General features: G+C 39.9%; 1 protein-coding gene across 1 annotated transcript; it reads right to left on the bottom strand.

Moving 5' to 3' along the window:
* Positions 1-2,430: 2,430 nt before the first annotated feature.
* On the bottom strand, positions 2,431-15,450 carry gucy2d (guanylate cyclase 2D, retinal). The gene is made up of 19 exons (XM_003456801.4): positions 15,135-15,450; positions 12,532-13,532; positions 11,957-12,258; positions 11,459-11,831; positions 11,289-11,373; positions 11,104-11,218; positions 10,837-10,956; positions 10,647-10,727; positions 10,300-10,476; positions 10,063-10,216; positions 9,809-9,958; positions 9,525-9,673; positions 9,280-9,443; positions 8,542-8,734; positions 6,924-7,098; positions 5,976-6,074; positions 5,238-5,332; positions 5,071-5,153; positions 2,431-4,910 (listed from the first exon to the last, which is right to left on the bottom strand). Exons 2-19 carry the CDS (start codon positions 13,394-13,396, stop codon positions 4,826-4,828), a joined length of 3,465 nt encoding a protein of 1,154 aa, XP_003456849.1. The 5' UTR covers positions 13,397-13,532; positions 15,135-15,450; the 3' UTR covers positions 2,431-4,825.
* Positions 15,451-17,835: the final 2,385 nt, after the last annotated feature.

Genomic DNA, 17,835 nt, shown 5'->3' with positions numbered 1-17,835 from the left:
CCGGAGCCGCTTAATTCGGACATTTTTATCACTTCTCTTGAAATGATAACGTAAAACGATAAGTGTGGCCAGCATTTTTAATAAGTCTTGGGTTTGTACACTGTTTCCAAATGTTGAACATTAGAGTTGTACTGCCTCATCCAGCATCACATTTAGTGATTTCAGTAACTTTGCTGTGCATTCTAATTGTTCTAACCTTTACTCCCCCACAGTTTTGGTGGTAATGCAGTAACACAGTGAAATGTAACACATTACTGTTACATTTCTCTGTAAGAAACTAATGTAACGCTTTGCTGATTTTAAATTCAAATTCACTTTAGTTCAGTTGGTTAAATTTAAGAGAGAAGAGCCTACTCCCAGTGCCTTGCTAAGATTATTATTTTTCCCTCTCTGGGCTGGTTTTACACAAAATTTGCCGTTGGCTTTGCAGTAGTACCATAATAAAGATGGTAAGAGAAGGATCTTATGATCTAATATGACCAGTGTAAGCAAAGGGATTTGTGCTGATATGTGGGCATATAGAAGTTTTTATTGTTAATCAAGTGGCATGTGCTTGTCGTATTAACATAAACGTAAAGTTATTTAAATTAGTAAATTTCAATATGCATTTAAACATTACAGATTTTAAATTTTTAAAAGCTGAATTTCAGTTTCTTTTTCTAAATAATGACCTCAACACAGCTCACCAATCATCGTTTGAGAAAGAGTAACGTGAAGTTACAGGAGCAGTCAACACTGCAGTGTATTCACAGCTGCATTATATGGATTCTAATATCCTGCTGGTTCAAGAAGACAGAGTATTGTGACAAATGCATCGACTGTACTAATGTGAGTTGTATTGTGAAAGACAACCTGCTCTGTTTCCGCTCTCCCCCGCCTCTCTGTGGCTGACTTGACTTGCATCCGTTAGACTGACACCTCCAAGCCGGTGCCAGTCAAATGCCAGGGGTGCTTCGGGGCTGCTGGGGTGCACAGAGGAACGCGGTGTTCAGGCCACGGACACTTGGTGCGTGGCGTTGTGGACGGTCGGCCAGCTTATATCGTATTGTTCCACAATTTTCCAGCAGATTTTACCCAGTTGACTGTACAAAGACACGAGGAAAACAACTGCAGAACGTGCTGCTTGAGAGGTCGGGGATACGCAGCCATAGGCCAAATACATTTTGGGGGTAGTCGAATGTCAAGCAGCCATTAAATTCATATGTGCGTATTTTATGCAGAGTCCGCTCTTGAGTCCACGGAATCTGCTGGCAAAATGCAATTTTTATAAAAATAGCTAGAAAATCGTTACTTTTTTTTTTACACGTTTAGAAAACCGAGTTAGCCCAATTAATTCGTTCTTTTCAATTCCAGTTATTTTTAATAACAAAAACATGTAAGAAAAAAAGAAAAGAAAAACAAATTATTAATAATAATCACATATTTCTGGAACTACTGATAAAATTGGTTGCCTTGGCGATCAGTTGCGAAATGTTGTGGTTGAATTTGAAGATAATAAACACAAGTCAGATACACTCATCTGCAGGCTACATCATATTGCCCTATTGCTGTTTAACAGTCTTATCTGCTGCGAGCAACAAACACACTTAAACAGAACCAGGATTTCACACAATAGGGTTGTGATAAGCTTGTGAATGCGGATTTAAGGTAGTTTTTATATAATTATTATTATGATCCATAAATACGGAGATAATGCAGAAATACTAATGTATAAAGCATAAACTGATTTCTATCCAAGCAGCAAATCAACTATAATAAATAGCAGTTCAGAAAGATTCTGTCTCATGCTGTAGATGATAGTCTGTAGTTAAATCTGAGGGGTGTGATTGCACCAAAAAGTGCCAAAAAAGGTTTGGCACAGCAACCTGTCAACATGTCCTCATAGCAGCCCTTGTTAGTGGCAGTAGAAAGAATTGCTTTTGAGCTGTCATTGTCCTCAGGGACAATTCCTGGTAGCGGTGCAGACACAGTCTGTTCTTAAATTTGTTTACGATGTGCAGGGTATTGCACAGAAGTTGCATTATGTAAAGCCTTCCTTACATTTTCATTTGATTGTTCCACTACAGAATAAAGCAGAGTCACACCAGCCCAAGTAAGCTCAAAGCTTGTTAGCATCATTGGCTCAGCAAAGTGGGGAGTTTCACGACTCACACTGAGCTGCTGCATTTTCTTAAATAAGCGTAGTTGTAATGTAGCTCATAGTTTAAGTATGCTCCATCAGCACTGCTTCAAACCTTATACCCTTAAAACATGCATGAACAGATTTCACAGCTTCAACCTACCTGTGATTTATATTATGATTTACTGTTTTTTACTGAATTTTATTGGTTCATTTCAAAAGCATATTGCAGTGCAGCGTCAGGGCATCTGGGAAAATAGCCCCGACACACTCAGCAGTAGGCAGACAAACATAAGAAGACACAGTCTTCACTAAAACACATTTTATTTACAGAAACACAGTTATATCACTTTGAAAATGAACAATACAGTGCATTCAATATTGATGAGATCTATGTGTTTGGCAAATTGTTTAAAAATCTAAAAAAAAAAAAAGAAAAGAAAAGAAAAGAAAAGAAAAGAAAAAAAAGAGTAGGTCTTACCTATAGGCCTACCACAGAATTACACAAAAGAAAGAAATATTCAGACCACTTTCCCCATGTTCGTCCTCTTGATTCGGGACCTTCCAGGTTGTCTTCATCTGGGGTTTAATCACGCCTGGAAAGGGTGCTAAACACTTAATGGTGTGAAAGACTACACCACAAGCAACCTGATAATCAAGTCATCAGACCTCTGTTTTTTTGTCCATATGCTGAGCTGCTGCGACAAACTGCTGTAGGTTAAAAGTGGCCAGCAGCCAGCTGCCTGCAGCCTGAAAACTGCTTTTAGAGGAAAATCACATCCTCACATTGTCTGCCTATTGTTGCTTCAATATCAGTGCCGTGGCAGACAATTAGCAGGGCGACACAGAGTGAGAGAACAATGTGGCTGCTGGCTTTTTGAATACACCGTGATAAAACCCTCATGTTTTGTTGATATCTCCTGTTGTGTCAGGGGTTTAGGGAACTCGAGCAGGAAAAATTTCAAAAATCCCCTAACCCTGCAGGGTACGAAGAAAAAATAACTATGTACACATGTACAGTATATACATCCCCAAGCCAAAAACAAGTGACTCAGAGGACTCCACCCTCCTGTTTTCCTATTTTCCTCTTCACATGCATCTGCGATTTGTTCTGTAAAACAGGATTCCCTAGGGGTGGGCATCGGAGGTGGACATGCAATCTCAGAGGAACTTTAGATACTGCTGCTGTTTGGAGAGTTCCCAAACAAAAATTCAGACATTTTCCTGCAGAAGATGGCGATACACGTGAAAAATCCAAGTCTGCTGAAGCATGTTATTAGAGATCATTTCAGTCAATTGATTCAAACGTTCTGTGCATCAGTGCAGAACACACATACTGTATTAAATAAGGTCTTCCTATTACTGTCTTGTTAAGACCCCGTTGAACACACAGCACGTTCAGTCATGCATGCAGCGTGTTTCAGTAATAGGCTGCATGCAGTGTTAGTGCACTGTTAGTGACAAATGGTTTGGGCCTTACATCTTTTATGTTTTGATAGAAAATGTCAACATAGTGTAAAGCAGTACACATTTAATTAGAAAGAACACACGGTTAATGTAGTCTCACAAAGAAAAGAAAGTATTACAGCGAGAGAAGCATAACGCAGATGTGCATGACAAAGAAGAATAGGATAAAGAAGTATTTGTTATTAAGTGGTGTTTTTGATGAATTTTAAATTTACTGTTTTCAAAATTTAAAAAAAGCAAACACAAAAATATTAATTTTTTGATTAATATGACGAATTACAGTCATTTACTTACATTCACAAACAGAAAAGAATAATTTTAGTGGTTGAGTCATTTCAGTTCAGATCAGAATTTTTTGTTTTAAATGAGTTTTTGTCAGATTTCTAAAAATATTTATTCTTACTTGCATAAATAAATTTGTTAAGCACTGCATATTGCTAATATCCAGCTAGAAACAAACAGGCCACAGATGTAAATCAAATGTTTAAAGACCAAGTGGCCAAAGAGGAATTGTGTTTATTTTTTAGATATATTTTAATAAAACTATAAAATATCAAATCCACCATGTTTTAATATATATATGTAGATTTTGATCACTTTTGGGTGGCATGGCTTCTTTCATCATCTGTAAACAGCACTGCCGCTACAAAAGCAAAATCAGAGCTACCCTCGACCTGAGCTCTAAATGTACTATCCAGGTTTGCAGCTGAAATTGCTATAAAAATGTATTAATGTTTTCATTCTGTGTTGTTGTGACAGGGTTAATGCCTCTAAAGTGAGTCCAGTGTAGACACCATTATAGCTGAGATGAATAATCAGGCAGTAATAGCTTCCACCATTAAGGTGTTTATGACAGCATCCCTCCAGAATCTCTATAAAGCACGTGGTTCAGTACAAATACATACAGTACAGCACACCAGCATTACACATAATACTGTAATCATATTTGTAGACACTTTCATCGTTACTCCGTTCTGTTAGGCAAAATGTGCTGTTCTATAAACCTACACATTTTGGATCTGCAGTGTCACTTTTGTCTATTTTTGGTATAAAACATCCAATAAACATATAGAGCACAGACAGTTTCACCTACTTTTTTCATACAAGAGCAAAGGATTGATTGATGTGATTAATATAGACATTTTCTTTAGTCTTGTGTGTAGTTGCTGTCAGATATTGCATGTTCAACTTTTCAGTCAATGCTCTACCTCTGATCACTTTCCAATGATAAACCACGGGCTAGTTTGTCTTCTTCTGTCGATCCAGGAATTTTTGTCTTCTGTCGGCGGGTATCTCTTCTAAACTGATCACATGAGTGCTTCCCCTGTAATAGGAAACACACCTTTTTATGCACCGTAAATTGGAACAAAGAAAACAACAAGCAACTTTGATTGCAGTAACTTTTTCTTTAAAATGATCAAAACGGATTCAGTCGGACAAATCACATTTACTAACATGTGTAAATGACAGAACCATTCTCTTACCCTGGAAGGTCTCGAGGATCAGGCAGAGGTTTGGTGAAATCCTCCTTACCCACCAACCAATAAGTGGTCTCAATACCTTTTCCCTACAAATAAACAATCATCAGCAATCGGTTGCTAAGAGCACATATCTAATGCTTCAGCAGGTGTCCATTTTTCATTTTATTTACCTTTAGCTCTGTCAGGCCTCTGACATCAATTTTATATCCGAGGTTCAAGCTCTTCAGGACATCAACTGTGCTTTGGTTGACATGGATTCTGTAAGCTATGCAAATACAGGCGAAACCTTAGCTTTGGCACAGATACACAGTTTAATATAAAATCTTGGGCTTGGAGGATTCACGGGTTTAAAATGACTAAGTCTACAAGACTGGGCAGAAAACAGACTGTCCTTCTGAGGTTAAGCCACTTGGTGGCAGCATATTACCCATTACCCTTCATATTAAAAAAATCAGTATAATCATGTAGCAAATACCTGTTATTTTAGATTAAGTGTGACTGAAACTACCACAGATCAGTTGAATGTGAATGTTTTTCATTACAATTTTTTAATTACAATTATTTACTGAGAACACTATTAAATGAGAGGGTTTTTTCATTTCCTTTTCTTTTTACTTTTTTTAATTACAGGGCATTTACTAAATGTGTGCACCTTGTAGAAGGTTGCCAAGAAAAACTTGGTCATTGACGCCATTTATTCCGAAACTTTAAATTGGCCTCTAATTCTGCTGATAGCCTTAAAGGATTAGGAAGGACTCCTCACTCAAAGCCCTTTTTAGCTTCAAGCAGCATGCACACAAACCGAAAGACACCTGACCTCCCTCCCACTATTCCAGCATTAGAAAAAAGGAAAAGGAGAGCAAAAGAAAGAAACATGTGATTCATACAATCATGCACAAGACACTCACGCAACCCTGTGGACTCCATTCGAGATGCTGTGTTGACAGTGTCTCCAAACAGACAGTACCGAGGCATCGTAAGGCCGACTACTCCTGCTACAACTGGGCCTGCAGACAACAGTACACATAGGTTACAAAGACTTCCTCCATAACAATACCTTACATCATAAAATATTCTTTATACTGGTATGCTTTCAAGACTTTTTCTCTACAGTTTCAACCCAATATATGAAAATATAGCATCTGTGCACATAAAGAAAGTCACAGTATAGAGTCAGAAGTCCAGAGTATGCAGTGTGTTAATTGGATGACAGCACTCTAAGTGGATAGTGTTTCACTCTTCCAGGAATAAGCTCCAGACACAGATAAAGGAGGTAAAAATGCCTCCTCGTCATTGCAGCTTTAGTCCCTGTGGTCCTATTCCTCTGAATTCACTTTGGATTTAATTTGCATTGTTTTACTTTTTACGCATGTATTTGACTTTTATAAACAGGTGTGTGGATAGATCATTATGGACCTTTTTCTTCAGATTAAATTCTAAACCCAGAATTTTTTATAATTTATAATTTTTTTTAAATAATTTTTTCTTTTATCCTGTCTTCCTTCTCTCATCCCAACCGGTCGCAGCAGATGGACGCCCCTCCATGAGCCTGGTTCTGACGGAGGTTTCTACCTGTTAAAAAGGAGTTTTTCCCTCCCACTGTCGCCAGATTGCTTGCTCATAGAGGGTTATATGATTGTTGTTTTTTTTCCCTCTGTATGTATTATTGTAGGGTCTACCTTAAAAACATAAAGCGCCTTGAGGCGTCTGTTGTTGTGATTTGGCGCTGTATAAATAAAATTGAATTGAATTAAATTTCACAGCATCTCCAGTTAGGGATCTTCGCGAGAAGCTTAAAGCTTAAATCACACATTCAGGGTTTGTCACAGCACAGAAAGGATGAACACATTATTTACCACTGTGCAGGCCAACACGTATTCTGATTTTGAGATCAGGCATGTGCCTCGCCTTGAAGGTCCCAATGCAGTGGAGGATGTCAAGAGACATGTTGGCCATTTCAGCTGCATGACGATTGCCATTCCTGTTGGGGACCCCTGAGGCTACCATGTAGGCATCTCCAATAGTTTCCACCTAGAAGAGAAAAAGAGGAGAGTTGAACACAAACTGATATCATAGAAGTCAAAAGTTTGGACACACCCTCTCATTCAGTGTTTTTTCTTTATTTTTGCAACTTTCTACATTGTAGACACATACTGAAGACATCAAATATATGAAGCAAGATATATGGAATTATGTCACAAAGACAAAATGATAAGTAACTCTAAATATGTCTTATATTTTAGATTCCTCAAAGTAGCCACTCTTTGCTTTGCCAACAGCGCTGCAAACCCTTGGCCTTCTCTCAGTCAGCTTCATGATGTAGTCACCTGAAATGGTTTTCACCTCACAGGTGTGCCTTGTCAGGGTTCATTTGTTAATATCTTGCCTTCTTAATGGGGTTGGGACCATCAGTTGTGTTGTGCAGAAGTACACAGCTGACAACTGTTGGAATTCATATTAAGGTAAGAACCAACCAGCTACGTAAAGCGAAACGACAGTCCATTATTTTAAGAACTGAAGGTCAGTCAGTTCAGAAAATTGCTAAAACTTTGAATGTGTCCTCAAGTGCAGTCACAAAAACCATCAAACACTACGACGAAACTGGCTCAAATGATGACAGTTCCAGAAAAGGAAGACCTCTGCTGTTGAGGATAAATTCATCCGAGTCACCAGCACCTCAGATTAGAGCCCAGATAAATGCCACACAGAGTTCAAGTAGCAGGCACATCTCTACATCAACTGCTCAGAGGAGACTGCACGAATCAGGCCTTTATGGAGAAATAGCTGCCAGATGGCCTGACCTCCACAGTCGCCCGACCTAAACCCAATCAAGATGGTTTGGGATGAGATGGACTGCAGAGTGACGGCAAGAGGGGCAACAAGTCCTCAGCATCTCTGGGAACAGTAATCAAAGTAAGCAAGGCATGTCTATTTTGAAGAATCCAAAATATAAAACACGTTTTAACTTATATCACACTTTTCTTTTCTTTACTACGTAATTCATATGTGTTCATTCATAGTTTTGATGCCTTCAGTCAGAATCTACAATGTAAATAGTCATCTAAATAAAGAAAAACCATTAAATGAGAAGGTGTGTCTTTGATAATGATGATTACATATCTCTGGGTAGCTCGTAATTTTTTCCCAAAAGGATGACAATAAAGGAATAACAAAGGAGCTACAGGAAAGAAATGACATGGCTACAATAACACATCAGTTATCAGTTAAATCTATGTCGTTTCTAGTGAACTTTGATTGGTCATCACATAAATATATTCTATATAATACTGTTATATAATATAAAATACAAAATATATATTTCATTTTGTTTGCCAGGACAGATGAAGGAAGCAGCAATAGAGTGCAATGGCATGTAACATGGGGAAATGAACCATGGGTGGTGGAGCAAAGGCTCAGCCTGAGTGCAGCTATCTGGGTGACATTTATGTCATGTGCTGGTATTTCAACATTCACCTTGTAGACATCATGCAGCAGAATGATAGCATCAAAAAGTGAGTAGAGGTCATTGAGTAGGTTGACCACCTCAATGGGTTCGCTAAGAGATGAAATGGTGGAGAAGCCCACAATGTCACTGAAGTACAGAGTGATCTCATTGAAATGCTCTGGTTTGACAGGCTTGCCTGTCTTCAGTGCCTGGGCCACAGACCTAAAGGAGAATTGGATAATTGGAAAAGATGCATATATGAAAACAACTTCTCTCACAAAAACTTGAGACATATGAAATGTTCAGGACATACAGACATTCAGCTTTAGTTCTTATTTCTAAAAACGTGCAAGAACTACATATCAATATGGAGTCAACAGTTTAATACAGATCTGCCGCTGTTGTATATGTTCTTGTATAACTATATGACTAAAGTAAATTCAGCTTTTAGTTTAATGAGACAACTGAAAAAATTCTCATCTCATAGTTTCTGAGCATTGCCTATGGTACATTTATTAATGTTTCAACAAATCAGAGAATAACTGGAATACACCTGAGATATTTCTGTTTAACTCCACAAATTTATCTCAAATTGCTTCTACAGGGTGCAGCAAGCCTCTGAACCAAGCACTGATCCAGCAACAGCTTGAGGTATTGACTAATCTGCCAACCCCAGAAGGTAATCATGTTCAAAACTCAATACCTATGGCTATGGAGTCAATCCTGTCATGTCTTTCATGTGTTAACAAAAGCTGATGGAAACTCACTTGGGCAACATCTGAGCCACCAGATTGTCAGTCTTCTGCCTCTCCACCTCCAGCTCCTCCGTCCTCTCTCTGATCAGATCCTCTAAGTTGGAGGAGTACTGTTCCAACATGCGCAGCATGGAGTCAATGATGTTGGTTTTCTTTCCCTTGGTGATGCTCTTGAACTGTCACATGGAGAGAAAGACTCAGCTGTGTCCACCTAGCTACAGACTAACATGTGAAAACATACAAACATGTATTTATACCTGTTTGAAGATATCATCAAAGGTCGGCCTCCGCTCTGGTTCTTCGCTCCAGGCCTGTTTCATGACCTGTATCACGTCCACCGGGGCCTCCTCCACTGATATGACAGGCCGACACAAAGGCGGAGGCTCCTTGACCTTGTTGATAATCTCTGTCATCATACACACAAACAAAAAACCCGCCCAGGCAGAAACATTAGTGCAAGATTTAGTTTAACCAGTCTTGTCAGCTAACTGTGATTGAAACTGTTAATGAAAAGTACTAAAAGTAGTGGCATATTACTTACCTTTTGGAGGCATGTCCAACATGCAGAAAGGTGCAGAGCGAGAGACGACCTCCTGGCAAACAATGGAGAAACTGTAGACATCACCTGCAAAAGTTCCCCTCCTCCTCTGACTAGAACTTCGCAGCAGCTCAGGAGCCGTCCAAAGTAGATCTTTTTTTTTAGCAAAACAAAGTGCACAGTTAGTAAAAAATGATACATGCAAACAAAAATTACAATAATAATTATTACGTGCACGTGCATGTGCATGCACTCACCCTCTGGCTTTTCATCTGTGTCAATATTTTGGGCAATCCAAATATCATTGAACCCGTAATCTGTCACCTTCAGCACAAAACGCCCATCTACCACACAGTTACGGGATTTGAGTCGACCGTGGATGATATCACGATGGTGCAGGTACTTCATACCCTGATGACAGTTTGTAGAAATGTGTGACAAACATGGTAAAATAAGAAATGAAACACTGACAGATCACCTTATAAATCTCTTACCCGGATCAGATCCATTAACAAGGAAGACTTGAACATCCAGTCGAGACGCACTTCTTCATTGCTGAGCAAATCCTCCAAGCTGCCCCTGGTGCAGTGCTCAATCACAACGCCAAAGATCCCAGAGTCGAAGAACAGCCCCAGTAACAGATTGAGGTTCTCGTGCCTCATTTCTCTGAGCTGAGAAGCAAACAGTGGCAATATTAGATATCAGTTCACTGTAACTTTTGTGACCAGGGTGATAAGGCAAATTCAGATGACCAAATGGTTTCTGGCTACAGTTAAGATTCAGTTATCCATTAAAAAACATATATAGACCTTTTCTGCCCTTCCCTCATATTTTCATTTACCTTGACAAAGACACTCTCAGTGTTGTTATAGACGCATGATACTGATCCAGCGGGACATTTCTTCAGCCAAACCCAGTCACCCTGACATTTAAACAAACAATAAATTATTTGTGACACCAATAACATCAGAAAGGCTTCAGCTTCTAAACACTTTACTGAAGTTTACTGAATGTGAACATCTGACTCTCACCTCAAAAACAGCAACATTCGAGCTGTCTGGCGTGGAGGCTAAGTAGCTACGGCCGGACACTGAGTGGTGAGGCGTCTTCATATCCCCCTGGCTTTTCGCTATACTATCATCATTTAGCTTCTGCTCACACACAGGGTTCAAAGAGGATGTGTAAGCTCAGAGTAAACAATGTGCAGCTTTCATACAGTCCATACTACTGTAGGTATGTAGTGCATGCATTTCAGAGAGAAGCCAAAGAAAGCAGTATTGATTCAGCACAGAACTCACCCGCTTGCTGACTTGGGTATTGATGAAGACCAGGTCATCAAGGGTCAGCACCACCTTTGTCGATCCACCACTGTGGCCACCACCTCCAAAGCTGAACCCAACTTTGCCATCTCTCCTGAAAAGACCGAAAACAATCATTACATATTTTGTAAGCTACACAAGCCTGAACAAAATCAGATACATACCTGTAGCGAAGAAAGATGTTTACTAAAAATCCAATCAACGAAATGAACATCAGGAAAAGGAAGAAGACAGCAGCCGAACTTATGCCTTGGGAGAGAACCACAAAGACAGTTTGAATGCACTGGCTTATTTTTAAATGTGTTTTTAGCAATGGCACTACAAGAACAATCACCTCCAGTACAGGCAAAGTATGGGCTAAACCAACAGGTTGAGTCTTTGCTGGGAGTGCTCCCTGCAAAATGGATTGAACGGCCGAGATATTTCAAGCCCCCGCTCTTGCTGTCCGTGTGAGAAGCATGAAGCGAATGAGTGGAGTACAGGGTGTTGCCGATGCCGCTGTAGTCCAGGACCACGTATTGAGCTTGCATGCCTTCACCGTTCCTGCCAGCCCTCAGGGGCTGATTGAATCCTTCGAACTCAAAGCCACCCTCGCCATCGGCCAGGATCCGACCAGTTACCCAGCGGCCTTCACTGGCGCGGGCCTGCTCAGCAGCCATAGCTGTGTAGTACATCATGTTGTAGATGGTGCCAAAGAATGGAGAAACCTTAAAGAAGGGACAGCACAGGAGCCATTTAAACTTCAGATTTGTGTCTTTTTCCTATCCTTTGAGATTTGTCTTTTACTTTCTGTCATTTCTTAATGAACTAGATTCTTATTAGATGTTCTCACCTGCTCTGGGGGAGTGCTGGTACGTATTTCGTAGCTGTCCTGAGCTTGTTTGAAGGCCTCATAGAAATTGCGTTCACCAGAGTCCATGGTGATAGTTAAAACTCCATCATAGGCTTTCCGGAGCTTGGTGTCATTGCCCAACATATAGTAGGGTGCATCATTGTAGGGTAGTGAGTAGAGAAGGGTATCGTAGGGAATGAACACATAGCCACGATCAATCATGCGCATAGCCAAGGCTGTTGTCAGAAGTTGGTACTGGGCATGGCCACCAATCAGGACTGAGGGCATGCACATGATGACCACTAGAAAGTAAGGTTTAAAGACAGTTTATAATCCCAGTTCATGTGAAATATAGCATGTGCAGGCTTTGTAACTCTGTGAGGTCTGATTAGCTTAGTTACTCTACCCTAACCTGAACCCCAACCCTATGTTTTGGAAATTAAAGGAAAAAAATAATATTCAGAGATCACATCACAGTCTTAGTGGTTAGAGCTATGCCTGTCATTGCTGATGATAATTTAGACATCACAGGGTTAGTTTTGTCTAAGTTGAACTGTGTTTTCTTAGCAACTCACCTCTGACCCGGTCTGTCTCCCGCACTTTTGTCAAAGCTGCCCGAGGGCCTTCTTTGTTGTTCTCCATTGTGACTACCGGTTTAACAGGCAGGCCGAGGGCCCTAAGTGAAGAGGCCAGCTCATGCCCTGTGGCTTCCCACACGTCTGACTCCTCTGAGATTATGGCCACGTGGGCCCACCGAAAATATCGCAACACTGTAAAAAGTACATGAGAGGAGAGTGGCAGTGGCCTCATGAAAGTAGGATACATATGTCCTTTATTCATGTTGGGTTTGAGGCAGGCCCAGGAAAGATGCCCAAGATCCCACTCTTTGGCGTACAAAGCAGCTGAGGAGCAGTAGCCTGGGTTGGCTGGGCCCAGGTAAGCAGCTGCATAACCTTTGAGCCCAGCGAAGCGAGCCAGGGCACGGGATGACTGGCAGTCCTCATTGATCAGCTTGTAGTCATACCAGTACCCTTTATTGAGGTAGGTGTTCTTGTTTATGCGGTTGATGGCAAGGCTGGCAGCCAAGTCAGGGAGGGCTTTTGAGTATAATAGGTCACATGTCCAGGGTCCAACTAGAGCCATTGTGAAAGTGGTTGCAGAGGCTTGATGGGGGAAAAATGAGACTATGAGAAAGGGCAAAAGAAACCAGTTCCTCCACCAGCTCCTGGTGTGTTGCAGGGCAGATGATAGCAACTGTGGTCTGGATGATAATGACCTTTTTGACAATGATGACGATGCTGATAAAGATTCAAATCGACTACATCCGCTGAAAGTGTCTGTCCATATATGTTTTTTTCTCTTCCCTTTTATAAAGTTGTGCTGCCATCGCGGGTGGTAGGAGAGGTTGTGCAGACAGCAGGGGTCTATGTGTTGTGCCATTTTCTCACGCAGCTGTTTCGATGCTTCACACACAGAAGGCTAGTGGTGGCTGTTTAGCGTGAGAGTTTCTCTGTAAATGGGAATGTCTCCCTCTAGTCCAAAGCTGGACAGGTGACAGCACGACTCCAAGCCATCACTGCCAACGAAAAAAAAGGTGGAAAGAATGAGAAATGTTGTAGAACGACATTTGATCTGATCTGTGTTTGGGTCCTGCGTTTTTAAAATGCATCCATCAACACATAAGCTAGCCTCACATCCCACTGCGATGTTTTATTTAACAGAATGTAATGTTGAATCTAATCAGTTATCCATCTGCTTCGGTGATGAAATGGTGCCCAGTGTCCCTGTCCTGTTCCTCTGAGAATTAATGGCATGTGTGTAACAAGCTGATTAGCTCGGCCCAGGCCATGCAGTTCAAATGGCAGATAACACGGAGCTAAATCTGGCCATCTCTTTATTTAGTCTAGCTTCCTTTTCCCTTCCAAAGTCTTTCATTTCTTGCTTTCTCTGGAATCCCACTTCCTCAAATCAGCTTCTAGAAAACTCTTAAACTGAAAAAAACAACAACAACAAAAAATTTTAAAGTGCAAAATGTAGCTTAGCAGGCCGTACATAGATGATTCGGTTTCACCTTTAAGAGACACATAAGCTATTTTCTAAAGTTTAACTTGAATTTCTGGCCAATACAAACTGAATTTATTGAAATTAATTTTAAAGTATCCTATGCAAGTATTAACACAACTGGAAATTCAATATATATTGCAATTTGATAATTCACATTTTTAGTGGTAGTAAGTGAGCACTGACAGCAGAGCAAAAGGCCTCAGCAGCTGCTTCTGGTGGGGTTAGCAAACAGTTTGGAAATGTTCCCATACATACTTTTTATATACATATATTAAATATATATGGGAACATGAATATAAAAGCTTCAGTCAGCATCTTAACCCTGTGATGTCAAGTGTGTCATACTTTATACATGAGTTTTTGAGACCTTTACAGTGTGATTTTAACCCTTATCCATTTATATGTTAATATAAGCAATAAATTCCACAATAAAGGATGAATGTAGAAAAAAATCTTCAAATTAAAGCTCAGACATGCATGCAAAATATTTTTATTTTATTTTTTTATGTGTTGTCTGTTTTTGTCAGAAGATTTAAGAAACACTCCAGCTTCAAAAACATAATTTTTGGGGAATTATTTCATGCTTTAGGCTTTAAATGCCGAAAGTTACAAGATTACTTGTAAAATAAATAAATAAATAAATAAAAATAAAGGTAGATCACAGAGAAGTTAAAAATCTTCTAAATTAGATTTCTTGATAAACAAATGTTAAATTTAAAACTGGGGATTAAACCACCTACAACTTTCAGTGTTTCTTAGCCTGTCCTAAAGCTAAGTTAAAGCACATGAGTAGCAACCATCAAGGCTCCTGAAAGTGGCTAATACTGACTTGGGCTTATCACTTGCTAATATCTTAAGAGGAGCAGGGACTAGAATGCACTAAGCTTGTTCTAATATGCCACTGAAAAATGCATCATTTTATTGAGTTAAATACCCCAAAAGTCTGTTTCAAAGTCAAAGACAGATCTAGTTTACAAGAGAAAAGTCAGTCCTTGAAATGTCAGTGGCCTCACCTATACAGAAGTGGCTGATGAACACATTGCTTTCATTAATAGTGACCGACCTATAGAAGAGAATTCAATAAAATAAATGTTACAAGAAAATAAATTCTGACCTGGAGCAGTTTTTCTACAAAGGAGCCATGTCAGGGTTGCAGTTTGTCCTTCAGCACCATCCGAGCTCCAGGTGGATTAAGAATACTAAAGCACCCAGCAGGAGCAGATACCGGTGGTCCTTTGTTGAAAAAAACTACCATATGTAATCCAAAAGTCACGTGAAGTAAAAAGTAAACAAATAAATAAATAAAATCAGCTATCTCCACTTGTACCTAAAGTTCCCAAAGACAACACTGAAAATTAAATATATCCACATTTCCAGTAGCTTAGCCTCGCTTTCGTTCTTCCTGTCCCTGTCTTGGATTGGGACCAATCTGAAAGCACCGAGTAACGGGATGGTGCGTGAGAAGAAGCGCAGCTCTGATCCAGAGTTTGGATTGGCTAAAAATAGATTGGCAGAGAGCTGGGGACAGGTAACAAGTAAATGGAAGAAAGAAATGGAAGAGTGAGAAGGACTGGCAAGCTTTGACTTCTTAACCTTCCTTAGCTTTTAATCCACGGTGTGGAAAGAGAGTGTGCGGGGGGTGGGAGTAGAAGCATATCCACTGTATTTTGCACTGTGTGCTAACTGAGGTGCTGATGTAACCTAGAAATTATCACATTCACAAATTAGTTGTAAAACAACCTAAGCCATCCATCGGTCCTTAAGTATTTTAAGGACTGATGGACGGTCGGCCCAATCAGAGCCAGGATGAACTGGTGAGAAAATAGTGCTTCACAGTGAGCATGACCAAGAGATGCTCAGATTATATAAGTATATTAAATCAGTCTTAGGTATTAGGAAAGCAAAAAGACAAGAGGAGGTATAATATCCCGTGCAGTACTCCTCATACATTTGCTGGTTTGAGGGCAAAATTAATGAGACATCTTGTTACCAGAACAGCAACGCGTCACTCGCTCAAATATCCACATTACATCTGTGTTCGGTGAAACATTCACTTTCAGACAGAGAGTTGTTTTCCATCTTTGCTCATCGTGCACACCTTAGCATGACCTTGGTGAGAAACTTTGGCTTTAATGCAACTGGCTCTTTTATCATTGATGCCCACTTTAAATTATAGAATTGCTACTGACCTCTTGGGACTCGAGTCTAACAAAGGCAGCTGTGTCTGTAGCTCCGTATAACCCTGCTGCCTTGCATTATCCTCTTCATACATTCAGTTCAGCTCTGTTTTATTTATACCATACCACTTGGATACATGTGACATTACAATAATGTCAAAGGAAAGAGGAAATATTACCTTTGTGCATTTCACAAACTCTCACAATCACCAAGTTAAATGTTGGTGGCAAGCTTAAAGTGGAGTGAAAAACCCATCAGGGTGGTACTGTACAGCCATCAAACTCATATCAGGAACATGCAGGAACATGCAGCTCATGCAGCTCCAGATCCAGATGTACTTGCAGATGGAGAGTGAGGAAAGAGACAAGACAGACAGAGAGAAAGAGGACAGAACACAAACCTTTTCCTTTACACTGTTGCCTCGAAAAACATTAAGTTACGTTAACTTAAGAGGGGTGAACTACACTAATTTGTTTATTTTGAGTTTGCAGTGCTCGAGTAGGATAAGTCATTTGAAGTTAATATGGTACATCCAAGCAAAAGTTATTTACACTTCATACAACCTCCGTTTAGCAGATATTACAGTAACACACACTGAAAGCAACATTATGCAGCCACAAGAGGTCTAAACACAACACAGCTGAAATAATGATCATGAGCCCCGTGAGTTGTTTTTTTTTTTTTTTGCATTTGCATTTGCTAGTGCAGAAGTATTACAAAATTAGAAAAAACAGCACAAATTCAGTAAATTAAATGAAACAAGTTTGCACAACTGCACTGCTCTGTAGGCAGGAGAAATGTGCAGGTAAGTCAGTATAAGCAACTAAACCTTTCAATTAGCTTGCAATAAGTGAAATGCAATCAATTGAAATACTTTGAATGTCCTTCTTTGGATCAAGTGAGTGCACTGTACAAATTAGCACAGTGGCATTTATAGTGTATGCCACGAGTACATGTTAATAACATGAAATAGCTACATTTATATGGAGTGAGCCAACGGATGGTTCTGCGTCATTAACTATAAGTTTCATCAAAAAGAAATCTTAAAAGAAGGGAGGATGTTTGCCTCCTGAACTCAGGCAGGGAGCTGGTTACATGCTGATCAGATAGCTGAGCTCTGCTTCCCATTCTACTTTTGGAAATTGTAAGACCAACAAGTGCTCTGTTAGGATAATATGGATATGTGAGGTCTTGAAGAACCTGGTCATTCAGGGTTTTAAATTTGAGCAGAAGGATTTTACACCAATTTTTTGAATTTTTGGAAGTCAGTTCAGCAACTTCACTATAGCACTGCTGACCAGTCAGAGCATCTCAGAGATATATAGGAGCAGGTTGATAGTAAGGAATTACAAAAGAATTTAAAATGCACGGACTCACTGGCATCACTCTGAGACAGGGTGTTCTTAAATTAGATATTATTGCACAGATGAAAGAAGGTGGTCCCAAAGAGCTGTTTTATGTTACCAAGGACTCCAAACTTCTGCTATAACCAAACACATGAACTTTTGGACTACTGACTCATCATCTACTCAAACAAACTGTCAATATGACAGAAAGCAGCATAGTGTGCTTCCTATAAACCCAATGATACTTTCCAATTTCAGTAATAAATCATTGGGATCACTGGCATCAAATAA

The sequence above is a fragment of the Oreochromis niloticus genome, linkage group LG10 (genome assembly GCF_001858045.2).
Source record: "Oreochromis niloticus isolate F11D_XX linkage group LG10, O_niloticus_UMD_NMBU, whole genome shotgun sequence".
NCBI lineage: Eukaryota > Metazoa > Chordata > Actinopteri > Cichliformes > Cichlidae > Oreochromis > Oreochromis niloticus.
Note: the sequence above shows the minus strand (reverse complement) of the source record. Positions and strands in the feature narration are given on the sequence as shown.